At 36.2% G+C, this 13,606-nt stretch overlaps 1 protein-coding gene across 28 annotated transcripts in view; it reads right to left on the bottom strand.

Moving 5' to 3' along the window:
- The window catches only part of PLEKHA5 (pleckstrin homology domain containing A5), a 245,546-nt gene that overhangs the window by 189,039 nt on the left and 42,901 nt on the right, over nucleotides 1-13,606 (bottom strand). Inside the window, exon 4 of one of the 28 annotated variants that reach the window (XM_034935461.3) lies at nucleotides 1-13,466. This exon is cut by the window's left edge and continues 15,065 nt beyond it. The exons of the other annotated variants lie outside the window; for them this stretch is intronic. Coding sequence (XP_034791352.1) covers nucleotides 13,463-13,466 — 4 coding nt within the window. The 3' untranslated portion in view covers nucleotides 1-13,462. The remainder of the gene's footprint in view (nucleotides 13,467-13,606) is intronic. 28 annotated transcript variants of the gene reach the window in all.

The following is a 13,606-nucleotide window of genomic DNA, read 5'->3' as shown; positions in this document are numbered from 1 at the left end:
GGTATTACTATAGAAAAAAGTAAATTTGGTATACTAAATTCAAGCTCATTTTCAGTTATTCACATTATTACAATCCAACTTTCTTGTTCTATTTCATCAAAACGAACATCACTGTGAACCTGCCAGGAGCTACATCTACTGCCAAGTGCAGTGCCCAGAAAGAAATAATCACCCTCACTGTGGCCAACCTAACTTAGACCTATTATCTGACTGCAGATGTGACAATGTCCTTTGATATTTTATTATATATCAAGTACTTCTCAACTGCTCTGTTATTTTTAATGGTACCACCCAGCAAACAGTTTATTGAATTATATTTCTATATATCGTCATTTTCTACTGAACTGAAAGCTTACTCCTAACAAAATTAGCACAGCCATTTTCCTTTTTCTTCAAGTTACCTAACTAAGCTACAGCCAGGGACAACTAGCCTTATTATTAGTATTTTATGGGACCTCTGGCAAATTATGTTGTATCTATGGGTTTATGGTCTGAGTCCTAAGACATGTATGTGGTTGGCAACTATATTTATAAGCCTAGAGAGACAGATAACAAATGAAATGCAATCCAAATATTTCGCAAAGGATATTCTTATGAAAGAGACTGAAGAAGATAAATGTGTTAATTCTTGATTAATCTAAAAGGCATTAATAAAAATATCCCATCCCCTCAACTACAATAAATAACAAGATTTTATATGTATGTGTGTGTTATTAATTAGTTAATGGCTATTCTTGGAACAACTTGATCTTCATTACTTTTTGTTTCATTGGGCCCCTACAGATACGGAGACTCCCGAATTATTTGCATTCTTTAAGATATGTTAAGTACACAGGCATTCTTCATGGGAATGGGACTCTTCCAGCCTCAAATAACAGAAAATCCAATTCAAATTAGCTTAAACAAAAGGAGGGAATGTATTGGTTCAATTAATTTAAAAGTTCAGGAGTAGATTCAGGAACGGCTAGATCCAGAGACTCAACTAATATGATAAAGTGTGTATCTATCTGTCTCTGTTCTTTACCTCCTACCCTTCTCTCTCCTCCTCCCAGGCCATCCCTACCCCTCCTCTCTCTGTCTTTCTCTCTGTTATTGCCCCATGAGGACAGCTCTAGGCTGACATCTTTACAGCTTCAAATCCAACATAAGACATTCTCGTTCTCCAGAGCTTAAGGAAAGTCCCAGGATCTAGTATTACTGGTCCAGCTTACATAATGTGCACACCCTGGTCAATGACAGGATCAGGAGGTATGGAACAAATACTGACCAGACCTGAGTATAATAACAAGTACTGAATAAGGAGTTTTTCTCCAAGGTAAATGTGAGTTAGATTCTCAGAAGAAACAGAGGATGGACAGGGCACAAAAGAAATGTACGCCATCTCTGTATCACAGTTTCAAAGAGGTCCATTAATCTCCTCTCCAAAGTGAAGAACCAACGTTAAAAGAAAAAAAAAAAAAAGGTATAGAGAAGTACATTTCTAAAATGTCTATTTAAATCTAACCCTGCACTATATTGCTCACAAGTAACTGATACCTTAATCAAATGCAGTGCCTTACTCTGCTTCCTCAACTTGTAAGCACTGCATTTGCCTCCACCGACTATATAACAATCACTTCTTGAAGTACTGTTTTGTCTTCTGACTGTGGCTTCCAGGACCTGCATTAGCGGAGTTCTACCTCTCTGATTTTTATAGGTATTCCCCAGTGTCCTCTCCTCTTTTTCTGTCTTATCACTTCTATTCAAATAACTCTCAAATATTCATTTCCAGGCTAAAAATTCTTTGAAAAATTCCATTCCCGCATTTTTAAAAACCAAGTGTAGATCTCAAAACCTAGAGCCACACCCAAAATATTCAAAACAAACATCACTTATTCTCTTCAACAAAATCAGCCTTTCCTACCTCTCAATCTATCTGTGAAATAATCTGATCATTCAGACATTCTGTCTTCCATGAAGCCTTCCTTCCCCTCTCTCTTCACAAGACAGGGGTATGCTTTCACAGCACCCTACTCACCGGCATAGTACTTATCCCATTTCATTGTGATGACTAGCTTACTTACTGAGCTCTTACACGAGAATATAAACTCACTAGCAAGGGCAGAGCTGTATCTCACATGTACATCCTACATGCCAAGTACAAATAGCCAGTACATAAAAAGTCCCCAGCAAATGTTTAATGAGAAAGGGGCAGAGGGATTCATTTTTATTAAAGATCTGTCAGCCATAAAACCAGATTTTTGGGGGTTTACTATTCAAATAGACTATGGCTTGATAAATAAGGTCTAGGCAACAAGACTGCTACCAAAACTTATACAGCAAAAAGTCAGGGAATAGAATGAAAATTTAAAAATCACTACTTTCTTCTTATCTTTTTCATAGCCATTCCCTGAGGATTTTTAAAATTACTTTTAAAATAATAATAATAGATATTAAACACTAGGAAACTTTGTTCCTCCAAAGGACTAAAAACAACAGTCCATCCATAGGCACCAGATGTGGTTTCTGTAGAGGCCTTAACAAATTTTTCCTTATAAGACCAGGCACAGTGGCTCATGCCTGTAATCCCAGCACTTTGGGAGGCTAAGGCAGGTGGATAATCTGAGGTCAGGAGTTCGAGACCAGCCTGGCCAACATGGTGAAACCCTGTCTCTACAAAAAAACACAAAAATTAGCTGGGCGTGGTGGTGCACACCTGTAGTCCCACCTACTCGGGAGGCTGAGGCAGGAGAATCGTTTGAACCTGGCAGGCAGAGGGTGCAGTGAGCCAAGATCGCGCCACTGTGCTCCAGCCTGGGCAATAGAGCAAGACTCCATCTCAAAAAATAAAAAAAGAAAGAAAATAAAAAAATCTTTCCTTGTAAGTATCAAGCAACCCAGCTGCTGTTCCTTGAAACACCAAGAGATGGCCTTGTGGGGCAGAGCAGACTGAAAACAACTAACTCAATCATGGAAACCCAAACCACTTGCTTCTCAGTGACATGCCTCTTAACATTAAAGTGTCATTACAATCTGAATTTTGGTTTGAGAAATTCATTATTATCGGTTTCTGTGACACTAAACATACTACTTAATATTCTACATTTTCTCACCTGTAAAATGATAATACTAATAATTATCCCACAGGGTTGTTGATAATAAGTGAACATGTAGGAAAAGTACCTAAAGCACATTTGGTGCTCATGAAAGAGAATATGATAACAGTGGCTCTCTGGCACTCAGAGGAAACTAAGGTTTGCTGGCTTCACTAAGCTGACACCTCTTTCCAGAGTCAGCTGATAATGATAACAGCTTTCTTTAATCTATACAAGGGAGATACTATTTATACTCATCTATCTATATATGTAAAATACAATAATATTTCCTTTTCATGACTCCTTAAGTTGTATATAATTTTAAACAAACTTGCACATTGAATTCATCCTTGCTGTTTCCCCCACTCTCCTTTTAATCTCCTTTAAGTTAAACATGTTTTGGTGTTTATTTTCACTACTGGTTTTTAAACTTTAATTAGCAACAGCTCTGTTTCATTGCTCTTCAGAAATTTAACTTTCAAAAAACATAAACTTGTTTTGTTCATCTGTGACGAAATGACAACAGCTTTGTTTTGTGGGATGTTTAAACATTATTCTCTTTGATTTTCTTCTTAAGACTGTTCACACTGACACCAAATAGTTGCAGTCTGTGTTGTTTTAGTATATTACACATAACCTTAGAAACTTTATCCTATTCAGTCTGGCATTTGACAGCAAATAAGAAAGTTAAATATGCTGTATTTCTAATATTATACTTGTTGGGTTCAGTACTTATACTTATTTTTGTTTATTTCTAAGCAGCAGACAAAATGTTTCTGGTATTTTATCTCTTCTCCATTACTTCTGTATAATTCTGACGGCAATAATGCAAGGCAACATTAATTCAATGTAAAGCAGGCACTAGAAATATGGTAAGGGAGAAGAGGAGGGTCAAGTCAATGCTACTTCGTCTTGCTATTGTTAGAGTACTCAAATTAAGTTAAAAGTACATTTCAACTTCCATTATTAACTATAAGCAAAATTACAAATAACATGGACATTTTCTTAAAACCACCTTGGTTCCATTAAATTTTGTCATTCATTTTAAAGTTCCCATATATAACACCTTTGCAAGAAACTGAAGCTTTTCCTTTAGGAAAGGATTGATGGAAAGGATTAATCTATGAGAATACAGCACAATCAAAACATCAAAAATGCCAAAACTGTCTCACTGGCAATAATAAAAGAAAGAAAGAAATCGCTTGGATGCGAAAAAACAATCTGCTTCACAGCTCAAATTCTAGAAATGTAAAGAAAAAGTGCCCTCATCTGGCCAAACAAAAAACTTAAAATTTTAGGAGCATGTGTTAACTCTTGCTCAAGACTAATTTTCTGGGCTTTAACTGGTATATAAATAAGTCTTAAAAAGTAAAAATAAATAATAATCCAACAACATAAATTTTTGCTGCCTTTAAAAACATAACTGTTTGCTGCAAAAAATAACTACTGAAACCATAAGATAGAAAGCAAATTATGTAATATATAATCTCTTGAGAGCAAGGACTATGTAGCAGTAATCATCTTTGAGCTCACCCAGATCTAGACACATAATCCTCAGTTTTATTTCTGATGAAGCTAATGAATGTAGTCGAATTGCAGTTGAATACAAATTGTCCCAATCAGCAAAAACATCCTTGACATTACATATTACCTTACCTTAGTTGTCTTAGATTAATAATTTGTTCTCTAAGGGGCTTTTTTTGAGTCAGAGTCTCACTCTGTTTGTTACCCAGGCTGAAGTGCAGTGGCGCGATCTCGGCTCACTGCAACCTCTGCCTCCCAGGTTCAAGCACTTCTCGAGTCTCAGCCTCCCGAGCAGCTGGGATTACAGGCGCCTGCAACCACACCCGGCTAATTTTTTGTATTTTTAGTAGAGACGGGGTTTCACCATGTTGGCCAGGCTGGTCTCAAACTCCTGACCTCAAGTGATCCACCCGCCTAGGCCTCCCAAATTGCTGAGATTACAGGTGTTAGCCACCATGCCCGGCCCTAAAGGGCCTTTTAAAATATCAAAATAACCAATACAGCCACATTAATGTTTTTTCAGCATCACCTTTTACTATATTGAGTTAGTGGTATAGTAAGACTTCAAAATCTTTATTTCAATGCTATACAATTATTGTGCTTTATTCAACAAGAGATTTCAAAAACTTTAAAAGATAACACATTTTAGGTACTGTTGTTCTACTTCATTTAATCACATTATTTTCCTTTAATAATCTTATCTTAGTGCTAAATTTAAGTTCCTTTACAATCTAAGCAGAATTCAATTCTAATTCATACCAGTACTGGTCTGTGGCTATCCAATGTGCTATAGTCTTCCATTTCGTTATACCTAGTTCAGGTCATCTCAAGTAAATAGTGAAATATTACTATAGAGTTCTTTTTAATCTGATATTTTCCATTATATTAGAGAATCAAAATTGATTTTTTTTTTTTACAATTTCAACTATCTGCCTATCCATGTGAAACATATAAAACTTTAGAATGGTGGTTCTGAACGCTGACTGTGCACTGTGGAGTTCTTTAAAAACAGATCCCCAGGCTCCACACCAGAGGTGTCTGACTTGGGTCTCAGGTGAGCTTAGGCTTGAAGCTGTGGCTGATGTTTTTTAGGAGCCATAGGTGCATATAAAGCACAGTCTCAGGAATCGGCTTTGGAATACAGTTTAAAAAAAAAAACACTATATATTTCAAAGATATATATTTTTTAAATATTTATATTACTTCTATAACAAACAATGCAGTTTTAAAAACTCATATGACCAACTTATTTTAAATCACCATTGTATTGCATGGGTCTTTAGAGATATAATTGCAACAATCACTGTCAATTTTTTTTGGCCAAATAATTAGTCATCATATTGGTGAATTTCTAAAATATACTTGCAGGTGTAAAATTATTTGTGCATCAAAAATAATAACAAGGTGCCTTTTAAATACCATTAATCCACAGTATCTGACAAAATTGTTCCCTATCTGCTTATTGCCAATTTAGAACTTCCTGGATTCAACCACAAGGCAAATCCCCCTACATTTTTATTATTTTTCTGTGTGAAGTACCCCAGATTTCATATGCCTCAGCCCTGAGGATGACTCCCCTCATGGGTTAAATAGAGGGGTTTTCTGCTGGGCCTGCAAAACAGTCTTGAGAATGAAAATACCCTTGATTACTGTCAAATGACCTAGTCTTTCAGAGTAAAAATTTAAATCCCAACAGTGATTTAAAGTCTATATTCAGCTGTTAATCCCTTTTAGACTCAAAGAGCAGACACGCACAATAAACCTCTAAGCTGACAGTTTGAGATTTGCTTACTACCGCTGGCATTTCCGTGCTCTAAAAAATAATCACCAGCATACTGCACCTTGATACAAGGTACAAAAACTAAGTATCATTAATCATGTGTGTGTTTTGAGAGCAGCCTGAAAGACTTTTGTTTACAAGTCTTTTCATATAAATTTATCCTGTTAGCCAGGCGTGGTGGTGCATGGCACATGCCTGTAGTCCTAGATACTCAGGAAGCTGAGACAGGAGGATATCTTGAGTCTAGGAGTTGAAGTCCGGCCTGGGAAATATAGCGAGACCCTTTCTCTTTAAAAAATATTTTTCTAATTTTTTTTCAGTATCTCTAATTTTTAGCTGAAAAAGGTTATTATTGTGTGTCTTTACAAATGAGAGGCTAACTTTCAGCTACTTAATTAACTCACCTGTAATTACTGCAATAAACCCACCTCTCCCCCATATACCAGGGAAAAATTTACACTCTAAACATTTATATTTAACTAACACTTCACTGTTTTAGTTTTTTCTTTTTTGAGACGGAGTTTATCTCCTGTTGCCCAGGCTGGAGTCCAACGGTGCAGTCTTGGCTCACCGCAGCCTCTGCCTCCTGGGTTCAAGCAATTCTCCTGCCTCAGCCTCCCGAGTAGCTGAGATTACAGGTATGTGCTACCACGCCAGGCTAATTTTGTTATTTTTTAGTAAAGACGGGGTTTCGCTCCATGTTGGTAAGGCTGGTCTCAAACTCCTGACCTCAGGTGATCTGCCCGCCTCAGCCTCCCAAAGTGCTGGGATAACAGGTGTGAGCCACCACGCCTGGCCAACACTTCATTCTTTTGTTCAATTGTTTTTTTCAGGTTCCCCTCCAGTCCTTAGCCTTATGCATAAATTCATAAAATTGAGCTCACAGTGTGACACAACTGTTTCTTCTGTTTCAATATAAATAATACATACTGTTAAACAGAGGCCCTAACAACAACCTATGGGATCAAAAATGGAATAATAAAAAGAGCATTAAACAATTGTTATATAAAGCAGTCAATTCCACATTTTAAAAAACTGCAACTGAAAAACTAATTTCCCAGTGCAAAGGAATTAAATGTCTCGCATAAAAACATAATGTAATCATGTATGACTCAGGAATTTCTGAAAGAGGTAATGTGTATCTGCAATGAAAATAAAACAAATGCAGAATCTCTCCTCCTTTACCCTAAGCATTTGGTTTCTAATCCCAAGTAGAATAAACCAACTAGGACATACACGATTTCTAGGTTTCAACAAATTAGACTGACATATCCAACACTCCACCAGCCACTATAAATATTTCTACTTCTACTACTTTGTGTTTTGAGAGTTGTTTGTTTTTTATTTTTGTTGTTGTTTTAAAGAAATCAATCCACAGACATCACTGCATATTAGCCCACAACTCCTCTGTAGGGATTAAGGAAACTAACACCCAGTAAGGCAGACTAAGGACACAATAAAAGCAATGAAGTCATGAGCTGAATCTCAGTTTTGCCATTTTCTGCCCAGGACAGATCTCTATCAACCAGAAAAATCCTGGATCTCTCACTAGAAAGAGGTAAGCAGGTTCTCAAGAGCTACAGAGTATTATCATTCTACATTTTCCCAACACTGTCATATTTTAACTTATTTCATTTTATCAATGTTATTACTTCAATCACGAAAACTAATAATAAAATTAACTACCTACTTGGAAAACTGCACGCTCCACTTTGTGTAGCTGCAATGCTGCACCTGTCTCTCTAACTTGTGACTTCTTTTATTTTCTACAAAATTATGCTGGCATAATCCCTGAATATGCTACGGTCTTTAATGATGGGATCAGTTTGATGTTTCAGCGATCTCTCCTGCATTTACCTAGGGAATAATGAATTCTGAACAAAATGTAATGTACAAGAGAAAAATCAAACCAATTTCTGTGTAGTACTCATTTATAAATATGTGGCTTGCTACCAGTGAATGCATCCTCAATTTTTTTCACGTCACAGCACACAAAGGAAATGACAATACTTGGGCAGCACACTAGAATAACAGACCAAGGAGATTTCTGAAACGTGGGTGGGGGTGAGTGCTCAATGGTTCCAGAAACCTAATCACAGCACACCAGGAGCGGTGGAAGTTGTGTGCAGGAGTACGAAGATGATGACGCTAACATCACAGCCTTAACTGCCATAAGGAACAGTATGCTCAATTTCAAAGCTAGAGTTTACATTTCCACAGTGAACTCACAGAGCTATCCAATTAGTCACACAGAAGCTGATCATCAGCACTGCCTACATCACAGAAAAGTAATAATGGCAGAAAATATTCCTACCACTAGAAAGCCAAATCAAGTATTTTTGAGTAGGGAAATCACCTCTTACTGATCCGTAGAATTAAAAATGCACCTATAAATTATAACTTATTGAAGTAAATAAATACATAGCACAGGACTGATTATCCTCAACTATAAACTGGAAATGAGGTATAAAGGAAACCACTACTTGGGCATGCCATAGTTCAAACAGGCTCCAGGTCAACTCCTGGTGTGCTTTAAAATTATTATGATCATTTGAGCAATATTACCAAAAGAAGAGCACAAAACTTCTTCCCGAAGGACAACACGGCACTGTGGGTGTATTAGATGTGTTGCAGTGGGAACTGATCCAAAGGCTTTGACCCTTTCAAAATGAAACTCGTCTGCATAACAACTGCTTAGCCTCCCTCATCCTTAGTTTCCTTATCTATCAAATGAAATATCATCTTCCTTATAGGTTCTGTTATGAGGATTACAGATAATACATGAAATCTGGTTTCTACCACGTGTCTGGTAGTCATATGCACTCAAAAAGAATAATTGTAATCACTAGTACTATTTTGTATTGTATTTTTAACACATCATTAATTAACATATCTCTATGTTCAATATTTTTAAAAGCTACATAAATAACAATGTATTGTATTCTTGGAAACTGATAAGACACATTTTAGGTGTTCTTACCACAAAAACAAAAGATAAATATGTGGGCCCTGCGTGGTGGCTCACGCCTGTAATCTCAGTACTTTGGGAGGCCAAGATGGGTAGATCACGAGGTCAGGAGATCAAGACCATCCTGGCCAACATGGTGAAACCCTGTCTCCACTAAAAATACAAAAATTAGCTGGGCGTGGTGGTGCGTGCCTGTAATCCCAGCTACTCAGGAGGCCGAGGCAGGAGAGAGAATTGCTTGAACCAGGGAGTCAGAGGTTCCAGTGAGCCAAGATCGCGCCACTCCACTCCAGCCTGGCGACAGAGTGAGACTCTGTCTCAAAAGAAAAAAAGATAAATATGTGAGGTAATGCATATGCTAATGAGATTGATCTGGCCATTCCACAGGGTATACATATTTCAAAACATTATGTAGCATATGATATATATATTATTTGTCAATTTAAGTTAATACAGAAAGTTAAAAAAAATGCCTTATGTCTCAAAATAAGAAGGTGATTTCCTCTTCAGTTTTCTTTCCTATACCTAAGCTTCTAACAAGGAAAGCACTTCAGTTTGTACAAGACTTAATATCTTTACAACACTTCCTAATCTTCTCTGTTAATGAAGAGAAAGGCAGGCATGGTGGCTCACGCCTATAGTCCCAGCTACTTAGGAAGCTGAAGCTGGAGGACTGCTTGAGTCCAAAAGTTCCGGGCTGCAGCATGCTATGCTGATAGCGTGCCCGTACTAAGTTCAGCATATTGATGGGAGCGGGAGACTACCAGAGTGCTTAAGGAGTGGTGAACTGGCCCAGGCTGGAAACAGAGCAGGTCAAAACTCCTGTGCTGATCTGATCGGTAGAGGGATTGTGCCCGCGAACAGCACTACACTCCAACCTGGGCATATAATAAGGCTCCATCTTAAAAAAAAAAATTACTTATCTACTTTCTTATTTATTTTAAATAATAGAGAGAGAGGGAGGGAGGAAGAGAGAGGGAGGGAGGAAGGGGGGGGGGACAGAGAGAGAGAGAGAGAGAGTGTCTGGAGAACTCCCTCCAAAGCTATACAACATTGTATCTTGTTATCTCATGGTTTAATAAAATAAGTCAATTGTTAGACATTTGTGTTATATTCACTTCTCACTATTTTGAAGGTTATTTAATTTTTTTTAACATCTAGACCCAGAAATAGAATTACAGAATTCAAAAGGGATTACCTTCTGGCTTTTAATACATATTTCTTAGGCAAACCTATCTTCCTGAATGAATACTGAGGTGTGGGGTACAACCCGGGCAGAATCCTATTGATTGTGAAACTTTGTTGGTTGACTCCCAATATACTTTAATTGTATCTTGGTACTAAATATGTTTGTTTAAGAGAATTTAAATTATAAAGAAATCAAGAACAAACTTTTCAAAATTATTTCAAAATAAGGGAAAGATTTCTTCAGTCACAGTTACTAAGCAAAAGAGTTTTAACAATGTATGTACACTTTACTGTTTCAAATTTTCTTAACAAAACTAATACATGTGTATAGTGCACATATAAAATTTTTTCCCACAAACTACAAAGGATTTAAAGTGTAAAAGAAAATCTCTTCCGCTGCATCCATATCAAAACCCAATAAAACCTGGAAGTAATTATTGCTAACATTTTCTTTTGTGTCCTACCAGAATTTTTATATAGAAAAGCATAAATAAATAAAAACTTTATTAGTATATAACATGCTTTAAAACTTGCTTTTTTCCTCTTAATATCAGATGTTAGCACATACAAATCTATTGCTACATATATTCTACTGTTCCATAATTTATAAAACTGAAAAAGTCTGGTTAATTTCTATTTTTGCTATTTTGTATTTGTTGTGTGTATAAACAACATTTCAATGGCCATCCTTAAAAACAATATGGAAGTTCAATTCAATATCAATACTGTACTATTAAATTTGCAGGATAAATCTCCAGGTATAGAACTGATGAATGAGCATTTTATATTTGACTATTGTCACAGTTTACACTCGATCAGTAGTAAAAGAGAGTTAACTATTTCCCTCTGCCTTCACTAACATAGGGATATTCCCACATTGAAATCTTTGCCAATGTGATACAGGAATAAGATACCTCATTCCAGCTGGCTTCTAAAAAATTGGCCATTTATGTTTCTTTTTGTCTGACTTTCACTGTTCCCATTTTTTATTCACATTTCATATTAGTTTGCTCATTATTTTCTTAATGGGAATCAACTATTTGAAAATGCTACATATGCAAATAAAATTTCTCTCACTACAAAACAATTTTGAAGACTGGCTATAGTTTCCCTGTGTTGTATGAACTGCTTGTTTAGATTCTTGAACTTATTCATCTAAATCCAACAGAGATGACTGCATGGAGATTTATGTTTACATACATAAATCTATTGTACAGATAAAAATACAACCAAGTGGCCCTCTAGTATGGAAGAGGCTAACAAAGACACAGCATCATGTAAATAATAAAAGGCCTAGGGTAAATCTAATTCTGGTCTCAGCTCTGCTACAATAAGCTGAATAACCTAGGTGTCACCTTAGCTCTCAAAGTGTCAGCTCATCAGTCAATAAAATGAAAAAGTTGGGCAGAACGGTCCCTAAGCCTGCTTCCAAGTGTAAATCCCATGCCTCTAAGAGCTCGCAATGTTTTTCTTAGAGCATGAAACACCTATAGGACAAAATGAAATAATTGGTTATTATGAAGTAAAAAACAAATAACATTTAAGTATATGTTAAAAATAAAACTCAAATCATAACAAGATTAGCAACATGATACTACCCATGTTTGCTTTTTTAAGTTTTCAGAATATTAGGAACTTGGGGAAATATACACATATAGCGAATATATTCAAAGAATTAACTTACCACCTCCAGTGCGATTTTCTGATAATCATTTTAAGAGCAGTTTAGCAGGAAGAACAACAAAAAACGAAACCTATTTAAGAGCCCACTGCTATTAAAAGCTCCTTGTTGCCAGAATAGTACCATGCCCCTTACAGGCATTTACATTGTTTTAATTTTTCAATCCTTGTATTAAAGAAATATCTTAAAATAAAATTAGATTTGTAGTTGGGTTTTCATGGTTCTACTCATGATATTATTAAAAACAAATCGCTTTTCTCCCATCTGAAGAATTATTTCTGTGCTGTGATGCCTACGCTTATTCATTTTATAGTTTTAAAAATGTGTTTAAGAAAAAATTGTCTCAAACACAAATTATATGTAGGTGGAAAATCATTTCTATAGCAACAGTAGCTTCCGTCTATGAGTCCTGAAAGGTAAAAACCTCCTAATTCCAATACTTAAAATGTAATGTTTGATTTTTGATGGTGGCTCCTAATTTTTTATCACTACTAACATGAACTATCTAGACCACTATCATCCCCATGAGACCTGGCCAAATTCAAAAAGTATAAAAATACATGATGCCTTTTTAAATGATAAAGTTAATTACAAGAAATCAAACATGACACGTTAAGCTATCCCCTAGGCTGTATTCCTCTTCTTTGTCCTGTTCTCTGGAGCCAAAGGGATTCGTGGGATAATGACAGCTTCAAAAAGTGAGTGATTTGAGAATCTTTGAGGTCTTACTGCTAATAAAAAGTATTAGTACCATGTCATTACTGTTACCCGGGGGAAAAAAATAAAAAGCACTGCTCCCAGCTAGCACTGGTTTCGTCCCCACACTCAACTGTGTCTGGCTCCGATAATGGGGCACATTTTTTTTTTGGAGAATCCTTTCTTTACTATTCTGATGGGCAGAGATTGAAAACTGGCAATAAAAAGAAATTAAAGCTGTACTTTTTCATAAACAGATGGCAAATTTTATGTGTATGGGTGTATGCATACAAGAAAGGGAAATCAGTAGCAATTTTCTTTAAAAAAAAAAAACAAACGTTTTTCCCATTCTATTGCTCAGATGCAAAACATACCTGAGACACGAGGAGAATGATCACCACCACTACTTTAACACCCCAAAAGCACAGGACACACTGAATATGGTGGAGTAATAAATACAGTGTTCATGAAATTCTGTGTTATTTTCCTGGCTCTGCCATTTTCTAGCCATGTGACTGTAGCCAATTTGATTTATCTGTGCTTCAGGTGTATCATCTGAAAATAAGAATAATGATGGTGCTCTCTTAAGGGTTACTGCAAAGATCAAATGAGTTAGTATATATAAGAGAACTGTGCCTGGTAAATGATAAGCACTTAATCAAGCAAACAGTTGTCTCCATTGTTTTGTTTTGAAC

Source organism: Pan paniscus, chromosome 10 (genome assembly GCF_029289425.2).
Source record: "Pan paniscus chromosome 10, NHGRI_mPanPan1-v2.0_pri, whole genome shotgun sequence".
Taxonomy (NCBI): domain Eukaryota; kingdom Metazoa; phylum Chordata; class Mammalia; order Primates; family Hominidae; genus Pan; species Pan paniscus.
The sequence above is the reverse complement of the archived record's forward strand: the minus strand, read 5'-3'. Positions and strand labels throughout refer to the sequence as shown.